The 19125-nt window shown below is 35.8% G+C and overlaps 2 protein-coding genes across 3 annotated transcripts; one reads left to right on the top strand and one right to left on the bottom strand.

Moving 5' to 3' along the window:
• Nucleotides 1–15476: 15476 nt before the first annotated feature.
• On the bottom strand, nt 15477–17423 carry LOC105221281 (uncharacterized). Its single transcript, XM_011198116.3, has 2 exons — nt 16013–17423; nt 15477–15952 (listed from the first exon to the last, which is right to left on the bottom strand). The coding sequence occupies exons 1-2, from the start codon at nt 16022–16024 to the stop codon at nt 15581–15583; spliced, it is 384 nt and encodes a 127-aa protein (XP_011196418.2). The 5' UTR covers nt 16025–17423; the 3' UTR covers nt 15477–15580.
• On the top strand, nt 17411–18386 carry LOC105221280 (uncharacterized). Of its 2 annotated transcripts, none has more exons than XM_011198115.3 (4): nt 17411–17591; nt 17694–17775; nt 17842–18004; nt 18095–18386. In XM_011198115.3, the coding sequence occupies exons 1-4, from the start codon at nt 17574–17576 to the stop codon at nt 18174–18176; spliced, it is 345 nt and encodes a 114-aa protein (XP_011196417.2). In that variant the 5' UTR covers nt 17411–17573; the 3' UTR covers nt 18177–18386. The 2 variants fall into 2 exon arrangements, with proteins under 2 accessions (XP_011196417.2, XP_011196416.2); XM_011198114.3 differs by having other exon boundaries at nt 18065–18386.
• The last annotated feature ends 739 nt before the right edge of the window (nt 18387–19125 follow it).

Here is a 19125-nt window from a genome sequence, read left to right as displayed (position 1 = left end):
TGTCATTTGATTGCTTATGTGCATTCACGCAAGAACTACGAAGAGCGAGCGAAAGGAAATAAATTTAAATGCAGCAAACGCACAGAGCATTTCATGACCTTTATTCGATAAAGTATTTTCATTTAAATGTCACTTTAATGTGTAGATTCTGGAAATACTGTCAAATGAGTAACAAAGATCAATTATTTCAGCATTTTCATCGGAAATAAAGCATTCTCTAATTCCGATTTACCTTTGGTCATTTATTGTTCGGAGAATTAATTTTGTTAACATTTTATAAAAGAAATTAGAAGTCTTTGAATTTCAAATTCAGGCGCACTTAGAGCACTTATATAATATGACCTCCAGCAGCCACACGCCTCTCTTCCCGCCTCATGAAACTTGATTTCCTCAATCGTCTTTTTTCATCATTCCATTCGAATCTCAAATCAAACGCAATGTTGAGCTGGCAAATTTAAATATTTTCCATTTGACTGCTCCGATAAATTAAATGTCCAATGGTCAGCGCAGCACACATCCACTGGGAGACAATCAGAAACATATGTATCTCAATTATGTCGGTGCGTTGTTGTTTGCTGCTGCTTGTGCACCGCATTGACAAGTTGATAAATCATTAATCGTTCTGGAATATTTCAATGAAAAATTGCTATTCATCTGCTGGCAATCAAATGGAGGAGACCAGAGAGACAACAAAATTGGCAAGCACAACTTTTCATATACCGTTATTTGCGTAAGTACGATCATACGCAGGGGAAATGCATAGAAGGAGAGGATATCGCATGCAGACACATTCAAAGCCAAAGGATCAGCATGAAACGGAAAACTCTGGCTGACTGTCAGTTGACATTAATAACACTACAGCGCTGATGAAATTGCATGCGAACAAAAGAAGCAAACAAAAGCTCTGTATCTGATGCATTTTAACAACTGAAGCCGAGTTAAAGTGTCATTTAATTTAATGGCGAATTTAGGCACTTTGACTTTTTGAATAATGATTCATTTGATTGAGAATTTATTTTGAGGTTACTTGTACTACTATGATGTTCAAATATGCTCCTGGAGGAGAAAGGAGGATGCTGCTATTTTAAGAAGCTGCACAAATTAGTCTTCTCACAATGTTACTCATACGCCACGTACAACCTTATTTATGCAACATCTAAATATGCCTAGATACGTATTTAGGTGAGTATTTAGAATTCATTGTCTATTTCTGTGTTTATATACGTGTTGTACTAATTTTAATGTAATTATATTTAAGGTATGGCATTCCATTTGTGTGTCTGTATGTGTGTGTGTACATGATTTTGAGTAAATTGCAAAATAATTTCTGAAATTCTGTAATCAGCAGCAAGAAGAGTTTGGCGCGTGTGTTTTGTATTTATTTTCGTCCGTCTCCTACGTAACTGGAATATAATTACAGCTGCTGCGTTGTTGTTGTGTCATATTTATGAGCCGCAACAAATTAGGGTTCAGTGAATTTCATTTCGAAATGCTAGATTAATGTCTACACGCATGTACGGGGTAAAATTTATAAATGGAATAGTTAAAATTATGCTTCGCACACAGCAATTCAAGTTTATGTAAAAATTATAGAAAAATTCATTAATTGAAATTTTATTAAAAACAAGAAAAAACGTTAACTTCGGCTGTACCGTAGCTAATATACCCTTCACAGGTGCATTTCTTTTAGTAACTATGTGTTTAAGCAAATCTAAACACGTAAGAAAAAAGTAAAAAACAATCCGATCGTTCAGTTTGTATGGCAGCTATATGCTATAGTGAACCGATCTGAACAATTTTTTCGAAGATTAAATTATTTCTATGAACAATAACTCACAACAAATTTAAGATATGTAGTAAAATGCGGAAGTTTTCCATACAAGCCCTTGATTCCGATCGTTCAGTTTGTATGGCAGCTATATGATATAGTGGTCCGATATCGGCAGTTCCGACAAATGAGCAGCTTCTTGAAGAGAAAATAACATCTGCAAAATTTCAAAACGACATCTTAAAAACTGCAGGACTAGTTCGTATATATACAGACAGACAGATGGACGGACAGACAGACAGACGGACATGGCTAAATCGACTCAGTTCAACATACTGATCATTTATATATATACTTTATGGGACCTCCGATGCTTCCTTCTGGGTGTTACAAACTTCGTGACAAACTTTATATACCCTGTTTAGGCTACAACTAGAAATATTTAAATTTTGGCTCAACTCTTTTATTTTAAATACAACTATGGCACAATTACAATCAAAGCTTAAGAATAATTTGTATTTGAGAGTTAAAATGTATAAAATCAATTCTATTGCTAAGCGCGTGTGTGGACAATAATTCAATAGCGAAGTCAAGCAAATAGACCAACAGCGCAAACATCAACGCAACCGCTTTACTGTGTGCCTTTTGGTATTGAGAAATTCATAGCTAATAGCGCCTTCGGTCGTGCTATGGCTCGTCTAAATAGAACAATGCATGTTTGCTCTGCAGCCACTATGGTGAGTTTGACAAGCCGCTGCCTGAACCTATTTGCTTGTGGCACATACTCGCACTGCTGCATCTGCATAGTCATCGTGTACGGTTTTCGGTTGTCATGGTCATTTGGTTCCTGAACCAAAATTACACAATTGTCATAATGTTCAAATTTGATGTATTTCCATGGGCAATGCACATACATACATATATTTATTGCAAGTCAGTGCTGCATAATGTTGTTAACTGCAAAATATGCGCTGTCCGTTCCGCGTTCAATTCACGAACAATGCCATTAGCGACATCAGCGAAGCGAAGAGGCACTTAATGGCCGTTATAAAAACTTTAACGATCGCCAAAAGTCATGAATGAAAATTCCATTGCAATTAAATATTATTGGAAGCAGTAAGAATTCAAATACAATTGAAATAAATTACCGCTATTCCATTAAAATCATCAACATTTTATATTTCAATTAGTAATTGAAGTTTCATTGCGAGTTCCACATCAATAATCGAGTATTTCAATTGTGAACCAGCAGAGAGAATAACAATTGCCTAATAAATGAGACTAGATGTTTACTCCCACAACCCCCCTGGTTTACTATTTTCTTTTTCATAATCGCTTCATTTGATGGATTTATTTTGCATAGAACTTATGCGTGTGCTGGTGTGGCACTGCACTGAGCGCCTTTTACTTTCCCGAAAACATGTCATCGTTTTGGCATAGAATTTGGTGCAAATAAATCGTGTAGCGTGCTGATTAAACGCCAATTTGGTAGAGTCACACTGTGACAGTGATTTATTATTGATTTCGATGTGAGCACTAAACTACCTGACAGCTCCAAATGTATAGAATACACCCTCGAATGATGAATACAACTGGTTAGTGAGAGGTGTTAACTCACCTATTGTAAGTTGTAGGTAAAAGGTGCTACCTCACATGAACAGTATTTAAATTCGATTGGAAAATATTGAAACGTGGACATAATTAACTAACAACATAACACTTAATATTGAAAACAATCAAATCAGATATATTAAAACCAGTTAATACATTTTTTGGATACTGGTGAATATATACTATCTTTGACCTGCCTTTGTTCCTTTCTAGCTACCTCACTGCTCTTCTCTGCGTTTCCTTCTTGTGCGTACATTCATACCCGAGAACCGCCGTAATAACATTGAGAGAGAATATTTCACAGCCAACGCCATCGATCGCATGAAATTAAAAAGGCCGATGCTTAATCAAAATTGGTGTAATTGAAGGTTTTATTTACAAACAACCTGTTCGTACGTTCAGTTTTAATTACAAGTATTACATTTTGCGTTTGTGGTCTGAAATATCGGGGTTTTTCAGCTGAACGGATGGCCAACACGGGTCAAAGAGTACGCAAAAAAGAAAGCTCAACAATTTTTCGTACATTTTCCCGTTATGTAATGACAAAAGCAAATATAACACGTAATTTATAATATAGAAATAAAAAAAGGCCTATTAGAGAGAGAGTAGTGAAATTGAATGTATTTTATTTTTTATAACTTTTACTAAACAACTTTAAAAATATTTAAAAAAGTTGTAAAAATATTTGACTATACTTAAAAAAAATTTTTCAAGCACTGATTCTCTTTAATACTTCTCACTATTTAGTCATTTAATTTAAACTCCGAATTCCCTCATAAGTATGTGTACACATGTATGTGTGTATGTGTGTATTGAGCCTCAAATATGTTTGAGCATAAACGTAAGTAAACACTTATACACTTGTGCACCAAATTACCTGCATACACATATTTAATTAAGAATTCAATGAAAGTCACTTAATTCGGGCAGGTTTCCTTTTGGTAGAAAAAGGTTGACGTGATAGAACAAAGAGTCTTTGAACTGTGCGACGCAGGCAAGCGTAAGGCAGCAACTGGTGACAACTTAAGAGCAAATTAAATCATAAGCCAACTTAATTTCGACAGCAAAAATTACTTGACTTTCATGTAGACAGAACACCTGTACCAGTTCTCAACTGTCGCTTAACGGCATATAGCGGCACAGCCAGTCAGTCACACATTAGCAAAAGGTAGTCGAAGGGTTGTTGATGTTTGCCTTTGGCGAAAATGAATGCTTTTGAGGGAAAATTTTAATAAATACATTAATATATCTGTATGTATGTGATTGGCGTTGCAACCGTTTAGCCGGTTATAGCCGAATCGACGATAGTGCGCCACCTCTCTCTCTCCTTCGCAGTTCGGCGCCAGTTGGAGATCCCAAGTGTAACCAGGTCGCTCTCCACCTGGTCCCTCCAACGGAGTGGAGGCCTTCCCCTTCCTCGGCTTCCTCCGGCGGGTACTGCATCGAACACTTTCAGGGCTGGAGTGTTTTCGTCCATTCGGACAACATGACCTAGCCAGCGTAGCCGCTGTCTTTTTATTCGCTGAACTATGTCAATGTCGTCGTATAACTCGTACAGCTCATCGTTCCATCTTCTGCGGTATTCGCCGTTGCCAATGTTCTGAGGACCATAAATCTTACGCAAAATTTTCCTCTCGAAAACTCCTAGTGTCGTCTCATCTGATGTTGACATCGTCCAAGCTTCTGCACCGTAGAGCAGGACGGGAATGATATATATCTACTCGCTTATAATTCTTATAGCGGCCAAAGGAAGTTCCATACAATAGTCCTTTTAAGCCACTAATTATCAAAATTCACAAAAACTGTGGATCCTCTAACTCAGTCTACACGTTTTAGTACCATACAGATCTAGTGTGCTTTAAAATTAATTTTTGTATCAAAAATATGCCTCACTCCTCTCGCCGAGATCCCGCAATACTTTAGTGTTATAACGCCATTAAAGAACTCTTTACTAATCTTAAATGACCATCCATTGTGGAAATGTTTATGACACAATTGGCCAAGGCGCTAGTCGGCTGTCACTTATCCGGCAAATGAGCTCGTTCGCTTTTGGTGTCAACCCTGCGATGCATTTTAATTAAAGAAACCGGCTAAATAGTTATTTCAAGTAATCAGCACTTTCTTATTCACGTTGTTGTAGTACATTGCAGGCGGTTTTCACTTTCAACAAGTTGTGCCACTTAATCAAATTGCTTTTCTGTTTTGCTTTTCCTTTAAACTGCGCTAATTAAGTCAACGCTGATGAATTATGCTTATACAGTAGACTCTTTTAATAAGTTAAATCGACTTTCTTAAAGGATATGGTAGGCACAGTCCAGTACTATATGGTTTCATATGGTCCGGTGAAGAAATGGAAGCGCAGAATTTCGTAATCATACAAATTCATTGCAATGCTTGCCACACCCGAATCACCAGAGCAGCTGCTGAAGCTCGTGAAAAATATGATTGGTTTATGCCAAACCGTTGCTCAGCAAAATTTCATTTGTATCTCCAATTTTCGCTTGTTTGGCTTTATTTCATTTCCCCGCCCCCTGTTGTTTCTGGCGCAATAATCTTTATTATTCTGACTGCGGCAATAAATTTGCTATCAACAACGTCCATTGTCCAAATCATTAAAATTTGTGTCTTCCTTTTTGTTATCGATAATGCTGAATGCACAGTGCCCGCACAGTGTACTCCGCTTAAATGGAACTCAAATAATTGATTTCTACATTTATATATTTGAATTATACACTAGGTTGAAGCAATACTCCCGCAAGAAGTCCAAATAATTAGTGTTGATAATATGAAGACAAGTTTAGGATCCTATAGAAATGGTCTACGTGTGTTCGTGTATGCTCTCAAGTGACGATATGATCATAGTTCTGAACCTAAGCACCACAAACACTTCCTGACAGACACTACTGTTCAATAAATGCCTCCAATATAAGGTGACTAGAAACACTAATATACATAATTTGATAAAGAATCCTTCGTATTTCGGTTCTTTCGACTGGAAAATTGGTCAACTGAAACATGCCTGAATACTCTTTGCCCTTCTGATATCAAATTATGGAGCCAAGAACAATGATATTATCGGTAAAGCAGTGGACCTTTGTATATGAAATCTAAACTCATGCCTAAGCAGCCTGGGGAAGCTAGATGTATCGTCATACCTCTATATCCGCATCACGTTTCCTTCAGTTTAACTAATTGAATTTCGAAAACGATTAGGATAATTTACATCGGAAACTGTAATGGTATAATCTATGGTATTCGATATAAGCATATGTATGTATGCATTTATGACATTTATGAACTGCTTAGCAATAATTGTCTTCGTTTAAAGTAAAGTTGAAATTTGATAGCTCATGTTGTGGGCATCGATGAAGCCATGCAATGTTAAACCAGATAGACATACACATAAATCCATAGTAGCAGCACTAAAGTGAAATTTGAGCAACACCGGAAGAATTGTCGGTCGCAGGACGTTTATGGAAACCGTTAGAACCGGATAGAATGATGGCAGATAATAGAGATAGAAAACTTCTACTAAATGACGGTTTGCTTATGCAAAACCGAAAGGAAATGAAACTTAAGTTTTTAATGCCGAAGCAGCGCAGTTTGAGGCAAAAAGAAAAAGTGTAGTAAGATAGCGGCGAATGAATGCAAACAATTTTAAGGGGCAAATACACAAAAAGTGGAAACTTTTCTTTAAACTTGCATGGCACGCTGTTAGTTTTTACAGTTAGAACGCTGAGAAAATAAGTGACAAAGTTATTAAAATGCTAACTTTCTACTTTTTGTTGCCTTACTAAGTAAGAAAATTAAGTTAAGAGTGAAAATGAGTGGTGTGTTTGAAATTGTAAATTGGTGAGACAATTTAAGCAAGCTTATCTTTTAATTGATATTAAATTACTTTTCATCTGAAAGATTTTCTGAGCGCAGTTTCATAACTTCATCTATAGACCGAACAATGTCGTATTCCACTTTGACACTTCACTTCTTTCAAATATCTCAGTATTTTACTAATTTTTTAAACACTCATTCCCAACACTTCTTTCCATAGACCACTATTTGGGAACTGTATAAATTCTAAAACAACCCCATGCTTCCCGCGTCACATACACACACACCCTTTTTGTGCGTTTAGCCCTTTAGAAGAAGCGTGACGCTACACTTCAGCGTCTATGTGGCAGCATCACAATAAGCTTCGCAGTTGATGGCCTGTTGACAGTCAGACTCTTATCACCGTTAAAAATAGCTCGACTTTAATGGCAAATACGATTACAAACACTACAACAACAGCGAGCATTGTTTTGTTGTTTATCTTTGTGCTACCATTCAGTCTGGTGTCTGGTTGTCTTTTGCCAGTGCTGAGTGTAGCGGTGGTGGGGGAAGAAAAACTGTCAACACCACCACAATATTTGAAACAATTTTTCATACTAATTGAAGTGTTTACTCGTAAATACTGCCACATAATACTTACAAATATATAAGAGAGACATCGTGAGCTTCCAACACTGTGAATGCCTTGCCTTTACACACACTCAAATATGCGGTGAGAATATCGAAATTAAAGCCTTTAACAACTTTGGCTTTGGTGGCTTTTAGTTTGAGTTCGAGTTTTATAAGAAATCGTTGATGTAATTTTGGCGTAGAGGCTAGAAAATGATTTTTAAAACTTGGATTTATTGACTATGGTGCGAACCAAGACCAATTCTAACCGACCAGAACACAATGGATCTCGTAATGTCATAAATTATTACAATTTTCCTGACTGAATAAAAGACTAGCCGCTTACCGCTTTCAGTATCTCTTATTAGTATATAGAGTTTTCACATCTTGTGTCTAAATTTATATTTTTACTCGACTCTTATTTGTTGCAAGCACTAGCTGCCTTTGCAGCTCACTCAAATGCCGCAAAAGCTCTTTAATGTCATTCCAAGCAATTTCTCACATTGACGCTGATTAATCGAGCAGTTGAATGAGAGAAAACAGATTCGCATTGGAGCTTTTCAAGACAGCAAAATAAGCTAATTCCTTTTGCAGCGAAATACATAGAAGTTTGAATTTTCATGAGGTTAGTTAAAGTTTATAAATTTCGTTTTAATAAATTAAGCAGCTCAAATGTCTCTTATCTTCCAAACCTTTAAGATATTAATTTTTTATTTCCCTTTTCATGTGATAGTGGAGGTCAAGTGAAGATTAAGTACTTAACCCCAAAATATGAACAAATCATAAAAGCTTTGTATTGTATCAAATTCGGATTTACACAGATTTATATGCATTTTGAGGTGGAAGCAAAGATAGTTGCTGTAGTATGGTGCAAAGTACTCGTACTCAAATTAACTGTTGCAAAGAGACTAAAAAACATAAGTAAATAGTACGAGGGTATCATACCATACAGAAACTGAACTCAAACTGACAATGTGAAAAGGTCAATTGCAAAGGTGAGTCATCAATTTGTCCGTTTATTATTTGCCCAAACTTTGACGAAATGGTTGAGTAACCGAGGGATAGGCAATCTCTTTGTAACTGCTATGTAATACTCAGCCTAAATATAAACGGTCACATATGCACCCTTTTCCGTTTGAAATATACTCGTATGTGATTAGCAATTGATCCTTTGCACAATGGATCAGGGCCCGCATATGTCATTCTGTCAATTGAATCATAATCATGTAATATTTGGACAGATGCCAGGTCAGAAGGATGTATGCCAAAAGCCTGAACATGAATATGTAAATGTGTATAATGCCGCTGGCTGAACTTTACTTTGAGGCGATTTTTATTCTCGTAGTTTAAGGAGCGTTGTGTTTACCTTAAGTGCAAGTAAATAATGTAAATATGTATTAGAACTGCCACTGATTAGGGTCACATAACAAAACTTAAACAGAAATTAAATTCAACCCTCAACTACAACGCTGCAACAACTTACTCGTATAATATTGTTAGTAACCTTTACACCGAAATTATTTTTCTAAAAAGTTTCTTTGGAGCAACTTTTACTCAAACCTCGTTGTTGTAGACAGTCATTCGTCCAAATCGCGAAAGACGAACGTACCTTAACAGCCAAGTTGACAATTTCTTGTTCAGCCTTTTGCATGGCTACTCAGCATTCTGAGCTAAGTGACAGCTCGTCTCATCTCTCAGCTTATCGCATAGTCAATTTGTATGTAAATTTCGTTTCCCTACAGTGGCCGTTTGTTCTTGTTGCAGTTGGAGGAGATTGTTTGCGTGTATAGCTTATGGCTTATGGAATTATGGGAGACGCGGAAATGTCTTTTTGTATGGCATAGTTCAGCTCAAAGTTGGTGCAACACCATCCTCTCAGTTAGTTATTATTTGCATTTTGTCATCGAAACTATGATCCTAAAGCGCGAGGCATACATATTCTTGGATTAATTTGAAGGAATAGCTAAATATAAATCCTCTATACATTCGTATCCATTACTGAAATATAAAATAAATAAATTAAAATAGAAAAATATGTTGGAACAAAAAGTGTCTGCTCCCAATTTGTATTTATTTTAGTGTTGTTCAAATTGAAAAAAATTGTACACGCACATTTTTATTAATATACGAATTTATGTTTCCGATCCTTAAAGTCCCAAGAGATTTTAGAATTTGAAAACGATTTTTTTTTAAACTTTGAAGTACTAACTACTAGTCTATTTGTATAAAGTTTGCACTCAGTTACTTGGTCAAGTCTATGAAAATCACATTTTCGGCAATTACCCTCCTCATCTACTCTTCTACAAGTCAATTTGCATATAATTTGAGCGCATAACTGGGAATTAATGACAGGTAGGCGAATTTTGAAAGATAAAATATGCTTAAGTTGGCCAAAATGCTCTCAGCAGCAGCGAGGTTAATGTAGAATGATACTCTTGCAAAGGCAAATATTTTTAAGCAGCTTAGAGACTTGAATGTGAAATATTTAATGTTGAAATGTCTCAAAAATAACTGGATTTACGCCCACCAAGAAACAGCGGCTATTTAACCTTAAAAGCGAATCAGTTTATGCCAACTGTTGCTAATCAGTGACGAACAATGTGGCACCAAGAGCGCAAATTTAAAAGAGTGTATACGAATATATCTTTATATTGCGAATTAAAAGGAACTGAGGAGGAAAGAAGTTAATATCTTTTGCAACAAGAAGCAATATGTCTGCATTCTAAAAACATTTCAGACTACAATGAACCATTAATTATGTTTTTTTATATGAATTCTACATTCAATTTATCTGGCCTTTGGGAAGGAAATAAAGCTGGAAAACAGCAGGAGCTGCTGTTCAGACTTGTAATACTTCATTACATTCATAGATATGTGGAAACACACGGCTAGTGAAACCGAGCACACTCCGAGCTACAGACCAAAGCAAAACACACCAAAGGCAATGTCCACAATTATATGGAAGTGTGTGCGAATTGAGTCCTGTGGCAGTGTATGATTTCATTTCTCCACTTCTACTTAGTAATTTAGAAATTTTGTTTGTGCAATTAGTATTCAAAACATTGAGTGCAATAAATGACAAATGCATATCCTGCAGGAGCTACGAGTAGAACGTGGCCCACAACAACAATGTCGTGGCTTCCTAACATATTTGCGAGTATGTGTAAGTCAGTACATATTGCATGTGATGTGTGAAGGATTTTCGAAGTGAAAATCTTTGTGGCTTGTTTGTATAGGACTGCATACAGACTTTGTCATCTCCACATTCATTACACTCTGCTTCTTTGTTCAAAATTCCCTTCAATTCCCTGAATTGAGCAACTCAGCCAATACCTTCTTCACCATCAGCAATTCTCTGATATTTGCATTGTTTTGTAGTTTTGGCATTTTCTGGGGCTATTTCGACTTAATATAGTATAAAATAATAGTTCTGTTGAAACTTGAACTATACACAGCAGTAATTAAAGTCATTTAGCAGTGAATATTCGTATTTCACAAATAACGAAGATGCTACCATTGGCCATTGTTCTATAATAATACCTTTAGGAGAGTTGGCATGGCACACACAAGTACTTGAGCGCTATTAATAATTTTATGCTTTTGTCACTGCCAACGCTCTGCAAATGAAATTGTGTAATGGCATCACACAACTCTCTCTCTCTCTCTCAAAATAATAATTGTTTGTGTCTACGTAATGAAATGGACAAATTGAAAACAAGACAAACTAATTATGCAAATCGTCCATTAATTAAGCTGTTATTAATTTGCCACAGCATAACATTGTCATATGGAAAACGCTACATATGTGTAGGATTTAGTCAGGCCAGAATGAACGTATGAAGTGATTAAATGTGATCTAATCTTATGAACACACATGTGTGCCTCTAGAGCTTACAAATCACACCATGCAGTTAAATTAGCTATTTAGAAACTATCCTGTAACTAGTATGAACCACAAGCAAGTCAGTGGACAGTGGGCCGACCATTTTTATTCCATACTATGTGAATAGTCAAATTTCGTTCTGAAATATACCAGTTTCATGAATACTAGAAAATATCTGGAAAATTAAATTTTGTTTCAAAAATATAAAAAAAGGAAAATCAAGTCAAACCTACATTGCGAAACCTCTTGAAATAGGTCTAAATAAAAGTTATCACATTTTGAGTATTTTTTTGTAATAAAGCATTGATGTTAAATAAAACAAATCATTTTACAATTTTTGAACAATAAGTCCCAGACTGATCTGTTTCGGACTAATTTACTTTCAAATATCTATATTAAGGGGTTAGGGGTAGCCATAGACAGGAGAGGAGAAAATGAGAATTTTCAGTAATTTTTTTGCTATTAAATCATGTTATTTTACAAAAGTAATAATATGGCATTATTATACAATGTTTTGTCACGAAAATTAAAAAAATAAAATGTATAATTTCCAAAGTTATAGCTGTCTGTGTTGACCCAGTTTCAAAAAAAGGTCCTTGCGGTGACAATCATAAGTCCTTTGAGATTTATTTAAAATCAATCGGTTAAAAAAAAAATTAGTTTTATAAATAGATAATCCTGGGCCTGATCGAAGCTTTTTTTCAACAATTAACAAAATGGCGCCCTCAGGAAATTTTTTTCTAGATTTTCGGGAAAAAATCAACAGCTGAAGAGAAAGATGTAAACACAGATTTGTACAGATTTCTTCACTACTGTCCAGTTACTTCTTAGCTTTACGCATTTCTTTGCTTCTTTTGAGGAGATTTGGAATATATTATTATTACTTTTTAAATACAAGCAAATTTTAATCCATATTATCTTGTGTTTTCATATACATATGTATACTCTGATATGTTTCCGTTCGAAGGCCAACAATGCTAGCAAGTCCGTTTGCTATCAAAATACCAAATATGTATGTATATACAGGGTTATATCTCTCATTTTAACCCCTCTCTGTACCGTTATATGAACAGTTATAATCATATGTGATAGCATTTGTGAAGCCACTCTATCGTAACATGAGTGCACACAGCAAACGCTCTGTGGCTCTGTGGCTGCGCGTGTGGATCACGGAAATGTCATAATTGGCCAACTTATAACTCAATTAAGAATCCACAAAGCAGCCACATTTCGGTGTCACATCAAACCACATGGGTCACTGGCTGCTGATGTGGAACGGACAACGCAACGTCTAATGCGGCATTTCTACAATGTCCTAGCAATACTCAGAGTCAAAAAGTGGTAACATGTTTGGACAAATTAAATGCGGGCAATTGTCTTCAGTACATATGGACATAGACATATTTCGCATTAATTGGAGGCACATACTACCTCATTTCATTCATCATTTCTGTAGACATTCGTGCCACGTACCCGAATGATTGGTGTCCCAGATTTGTGTTTTGTGTTTATACAGCGAAATTATTCCCAAATTAAAAAAAAAAAATCGGGTTTCATGGCCAAATTAACTATTCACGAATTCCAAAACTGACAACTAACGAAAAGTTCTGAAATTAAGAGCAAACCCAGTCATTAGTGGAGACTACCACAAACTAAAGAACACTCGTTCACACACATGATTGACAAGCCTAACCTCCTAATCACATACGCACGTATACTCGTGAGTAATAGTGCTGTCCACTATCAGCGGCCAAATTTGATTTCAAGCAAGTGTTCGTGCAAATTCCCTTCGAATAAATTATCAGCTGCGCTCTGTCTAATCACTGAGGCAATGAAGAAGCGTTGATTAGCGGGCGCAACTGCTTATGCTGAGCGCTATCACGAACTTTTTCAATTGACAGTTTTTGAAAATACAGATTTGCCTGGATGGGCGCGTATGCTTGTGTACATCCATACCCACGTGTATATCCATGTCAGGCACGGAATTCTCGACTGCTGCCTATCCCGTTGATAATGAGCCGTTAGTGCTGCATTTTTGCTTATGCTGCTGAATTCAGAAATTTTCCGTTCATTACAGCCAATTGATACCTGTCTCTGCACAGCAGAGAAAATTAATTCGCCTGAGGCAGATATGCTAATTAACCTCATTCAAAGCCCCATGTTGTGGACAAAAATGTAGATGGATGTCCTCGTATGTGTAAGGATGGGCAATCCAAAAAAGCTTCTCGAAATTTGTTAATTTCAAAATTGTTGTCTGTGAACTAATATCACACACTATTTTCATACAAAAATATGCCTTTTTACTCAGCTTTGAGTGTAATAGACATTGGTTGTCCAAAAATGGTTGGATTCATTAAGAAAGGATACAAATGAACATTTCCGAACCAAACCTCAAGTTGTTTGTATATACAATATGTCAGTAGTCACTTACGTCATATCAGATTATATTCGCTTCAAATTGAAATACCAGACACGCAAGGGTGATGAGACTACTGTAGAAGTACTATGGAGGAGATTCATGGAATGGATCTCAGTTCAACCCTCGAAGTAATTCATTCATTTGACCCCTTCCATAGAATACCTTAATGTGATTGTCCATGCAAACAAGGTTTGAAACCGCTCATACAACCCTCTCTCACTCTTCGAGAACCTCTTATTAAAGGTATTGACAAAATTCTTTCGAAACGAATGCATCCAAACATTGAAGAAGGCATATCAGGCACATCAAATGCATTCCGCGAATCGCACTCCGTTGCACGCATATGTGGCACGCGTGGGCATGATTACATGATGTCGGTCGTGAAAATACTATGTATTTACTTTGCAACATTTCATCACGTCTGCTTTGTGCCGTTGAAATCACACCCTGTCGCGTTTTTTGCTCGAATGAATGTGATATAAAGGAAACAAATCCGCAAAAACAAAAAACATAAAATGTAAGAAAAATCACACGCAAATTTGTATGCAACTTTGTGACTTCTCCAGCAATGTGCGGCTGTTGTGTTGCGCTTTTGCTCTTCAATTTTACCTGCCCGTTAATTTTCGCTCTTATGATAATTCTAGTATAGCTTGGAATTAGAAAGCACTCATTCAAGCGGATTTACGTTGGAAAATGAAAGAAGCACGCTCCTTGCCACACCTGTGTTCGTCTTCAAGGAAGATGTCTTCCAACCTTGCATGGGAGTATTGAGATTATATGGTCGCAGGTAAATTTAAGGAATTCAGTTTAAACAACTAATCATTTCATAAAGCTATGCCTGATCTATCATAATCAATTCTATATCTTCTATAAGATCTGTCTTTTAAATTGTATAAAATTTACAGAAAACTGAAAATTAGTCCATGTATCTTCAGATCCATAAATTTGATTCTTCATCCAGCCTATAATGACAAGAGTGATCCTAGCTTGAATTAGAGTTAGAGAGGATTTTCGACTACTACCAAGATATGAGTTTATCTTCACCGGACTTAAAAGCTATAATAAGACTTCAAAAACTTATTCGTATAAGACTGATAAAAGTCGCTTAATCTGCCTGAAATCGACTGTGTCGTTCAAAAACATTTTTGGTGAGTTTATTGAGAAAAATCTAAAAGCACTCTCATTTATTGGTGTGAATAAATTCTTTATAGCTTTCTTCTTTTACAAGCCTCTAAAAACACTGGAACATCGAATCTGCAATCGCAGACAATTCTTCGTGATCATATCGGGGTAAGAATGCAAAGAATAAGAACACTCAGCTAATTTTTCAGCTAAAATTTGAAAATTTCATTGTACTGTAAATATATTTTCGTTTATTATAATAAAATTTTATGACATCGCACTCAATTTATCAAAAGGAAAATCAATGAATATGATAACATTATCTGCGATCAGTCCAAGCTTAGTAGATACCCTTATAGGTATAGGGATAGAAGTTATAAAAGTAGCTGTACGGATAGATGTTGGGATAAGAGCGCGCCAGTGGCGAAGCGTACGAGTTAATAACGGGAGTAATGTGTGTCTTAACGGCCGGTGCTACAATCGGTGTGACGACATTGGCGCGATCGTGAACTATGGTCGAGCTCTGGTGGGACACGGCGGTGGGTACGCTGTGAATCAACTCCCCCAGCTTAGCCAAAGTGGGTTCTTGAATTATCGAAGTGGCGTGCAGGGTTGGGACCAAATGGATCTCGGTGGCTTCTGCGGCATTCAAATCGTCCGGCTTTTCTGTCACTTTGCCTACAACGGCGGTAACGAGGAAAAATAGTGCCACCTGTCGAGAATATACATTATTAATGTTGAAACAATTTGGGGAATTTTTTGTGCCACTTACCACTTTGAACATTTTCACGTCTCTCTTGTAAATTGACAACGGAAGAACTTATTCAGAAATGGTCTGCACACGCTGGTTGTCGCAAAGCGTACTGTTGTCCCATCCACGGTCAGGCGAACTTATTTATACCAAAACCCACTGTCATCCTCTAATTGGGCAGCAGTTAAAAAATCTAAATTGATTCTGCGTTAAACAAGAGCAGAGCCACAGGAATCTCCACACAATCTCCATAAAGGTTTACTCTGGCTTCTGGCATGCGGCATGCGGCGGAGCCAGGCCAATTTCGAATGTGGAAGGCGAATCGCAAAAAGTGAATGTTCGCAAAGAAGTTTTGCTTATTGCTGCGGTCGCTTGTTTGTTGCGGCTATTTGCGAGATCGGTAATGAGCGTACGTGCCAATGCGCTGCGCACACACCTGCACTCGTATGCGTGTGGCTCAAAGCATTGGACATGCCTATCTTCATCTTGGCACAGCGTTGGAAAATTGTTTTAAATTGCCTGTGTTATTGGCGTTATGCGGCTGGAAATGTTGTTAATGTTCTTAATTATCTGCATGGCGTTGCAAGTTCAAGTGCAACTGCGGTTGCGAACACAATAGGTTGTTGGGCCTACTGCCAATTGTTATGGTATTGCTGTACCCCTTTGTGGACACGTACATATGTATGTACGTACTTATCAAGCGATCAGTTGGTGTTTTATTTTTAGATTATTGTATTTCGGTCGAAAGTAACAGTAAAAATAACGACAACCAAAGCAATGGTCAGGAATGCGAAAAGGAGAAAAACGATTTCAGTTTTATCCATGGGTAATCTTGAAACATATGAAATTCACAAAAGGGAATTGAGTTTCTGCTTCTTTTGCACAGCAACTCTTGACTGAACCAGAGATAAAAGATATTATCATTGAGTGAACTAACCCAGAAACCATTCTCTACGTACTTTCCGATTCTATTTGATGTGAAGATATGTCAGGGTCTACTAATAGAAGGATGGTTGTGTCCAAAATCTGCTGTGAAAAGAGAAAGAGCCATATTGAATTTCCAAATATATAATACACTCTTCATTCTCTGAAAGAATCTGAAGTAATTTATGTATTCGATACATGTGTAGTACGATGGAAAAGAAAACATCATAGAAGGAGGCTTTAAGGTTAAAAATATGTATAACATCATTAAAACATTATTTATATCTATTTCAAAATTAAGGATATTCCACACAAGAATTTACAGTAGTTTTGTTAATTCGGTATCAAAAGACTCATAGAAAGTTCGACATAAATATCTGCTAGCGCGGTTTCTTAAATAACTTATGACTTAACCGATAGCGGACTACCAGCTAGCGCATTTTTTATCAACGTTATTCTGTGGCAACGCTATTCATCGGCATAGTAGTACCATAGTGAATTGAACGGGTTGAGGTTGGCGCAGAATATTATCTTCGGAGTAATTTATTAATCTTTAATTCTTTTATCTCGTAAATAAAATAAATAAAGTTCAACGTGTGAAATTACAACTGCTTCATTCACGTTCTACAAATTCCCTACAGCTTATAAAGAACTGGCGATGAATTTTGTCGACACGGTGGGTAGTAGCACTATACTAAACAGCTGTGATTGCAAACAGTTTTATCGACCGTGCACACAGAGCCTCTCAAACTGTTTATATTTTGTTTACATTTTGTAGCTGAGAGATTTCCAATCGTTAGGCGGCAAAGACCAAATTAAATGTGCATTAGGCGCTCGAGTGTTTTTGGATTTGAAAAATGGTAACTATGATAAATGGGTTTTAAAACAAAAAAGAAATAAACATTTTGTAAATATCATTCTAATAGATAGCCGAGTAACGAATTTGGAGAAATTCTACAATTCTGATTTGAATTTGGTATATTTGCAAGGCAAACGAAACAAAACTTTGGTCTCATTTATTCCAGTACTGTCAAGTCAACCGTTAAACTTCCTCGATATTGAAAATATTCAGAAAGCACTTTCAAAAAGGTAATCCAACATTTTAATTATAGGTTTAGTAAATTTAAAGAAACTAAAATATAGTTTTAGAAAATATGACACTTTGATTTCACATTTCAGTACCAACATTACACTTGCCGTTTGCGATACATCATCCAACATTCTATATTACCAAATAACTTCAGGGGTGACTACAAAATAGTGAAATAACTCAAAAACTCTTTTGCCAAACGATAAGCAAACCATAACTTATTCAACGGCAACAACTACTCACCTTTCTATATAATATTTAAACGAATTTCTCATTGTAGTTTTTATATCTAAATAAAAAACGTATTACTTTTGGTGTTAATATGGATCACTTTTTAAATTTAATAAACTGCAAGAAAATTGGATTTTCTTAATTTTCACATTTTAAGTGAACAATTTATAATTATTACAATAATTTTTCAAGTTCAATTCATTTGTTGGTATATTACTTGGCTTACAGACGACATTTTTTTTTAATTAATACGTGACCTTAGTCTAAAAATATGTTTTAAATGTATATATATAGGGCCTGAACTTGCAAAATATTAATGGCATTGTTGGAGTTACTGTTCTTACTAAGACATACTTAGTACATATGAATTTGTAATTTATTTTTGGGATATATAATATTTAGCACTTTTAAATACACTTTGTGTGAGGTTTTTCATTCATATGCATTTAGGCACATAATTATAATATAAAAATATTGTATTTCACCATTAATTCATTCATTTAGATCAAAAGGGTTCAATAATATATATTTTTCTCATGTTATATAGCGTTGTTAATAAATTAGATTATTGTTAATAAATTAGAAAATCATTTTTGTGTCCAAAATTTTTGCCTTCAAATTGGTTAATGTAAAACTAGTATTTTCTACATTAACCTGTTAGAAAATGAAATTCATAAATAATTGTAAACAACTAATTGTAATTATTTTTAAATAACTTTTCAAAATCGCATTTCAAAATTCGTAATATAACGGTAGACTACATATGTATATGCGGTCGGTTTTGAGCAAAGATTTTATGAGCTCTTCATGAATTTTCTTTATACTTTCAATTCCTATTTATTGTAATGAAGTAAAAGATAATGAAATCAATTTAATTAAAAAATATTTA

This window comes from Zeugodacus cucurbitae, chromosome 6 (assembly GCF_028554725.1).
Source record: "Zeugodacus cucurbitae isolate PBARC_wt_2022May chromosome 6, idZeuCucr1.2, whole genome shotgun sequence".
Lineage (NCBI taxonomy): Eukaryota > Metazoa > Arthropoda > Insecta > Diptera > Tephritidae > Zeugodacus > Zeugodacus cucurbitae.
The sequence above is the reverse complement of the archived record's forward strand: the minus strand, read 5'-3'. Positions and strand labels throughout refer to the sequence as shown.

Bases quoted from the DNA above. Each gene is read 5' to 3' on its own strand.
- LOC105221280 (XM_011198114.3), top strand. The intron at 17,776-17,841 runs GTAACTATGATA...TCATTCTAATAG, and splicing joins GTTTTTGGATTTGAAAAATG to ATAGCCGAGTAACGAATTTG. The intron at 18,005-18,064 runs GTAATCCAACAT...ATATAGTTTTAG, and splicing joins CAGAAAGCACTTTCAAAAAG to AAAATATGACACTTTGATTT.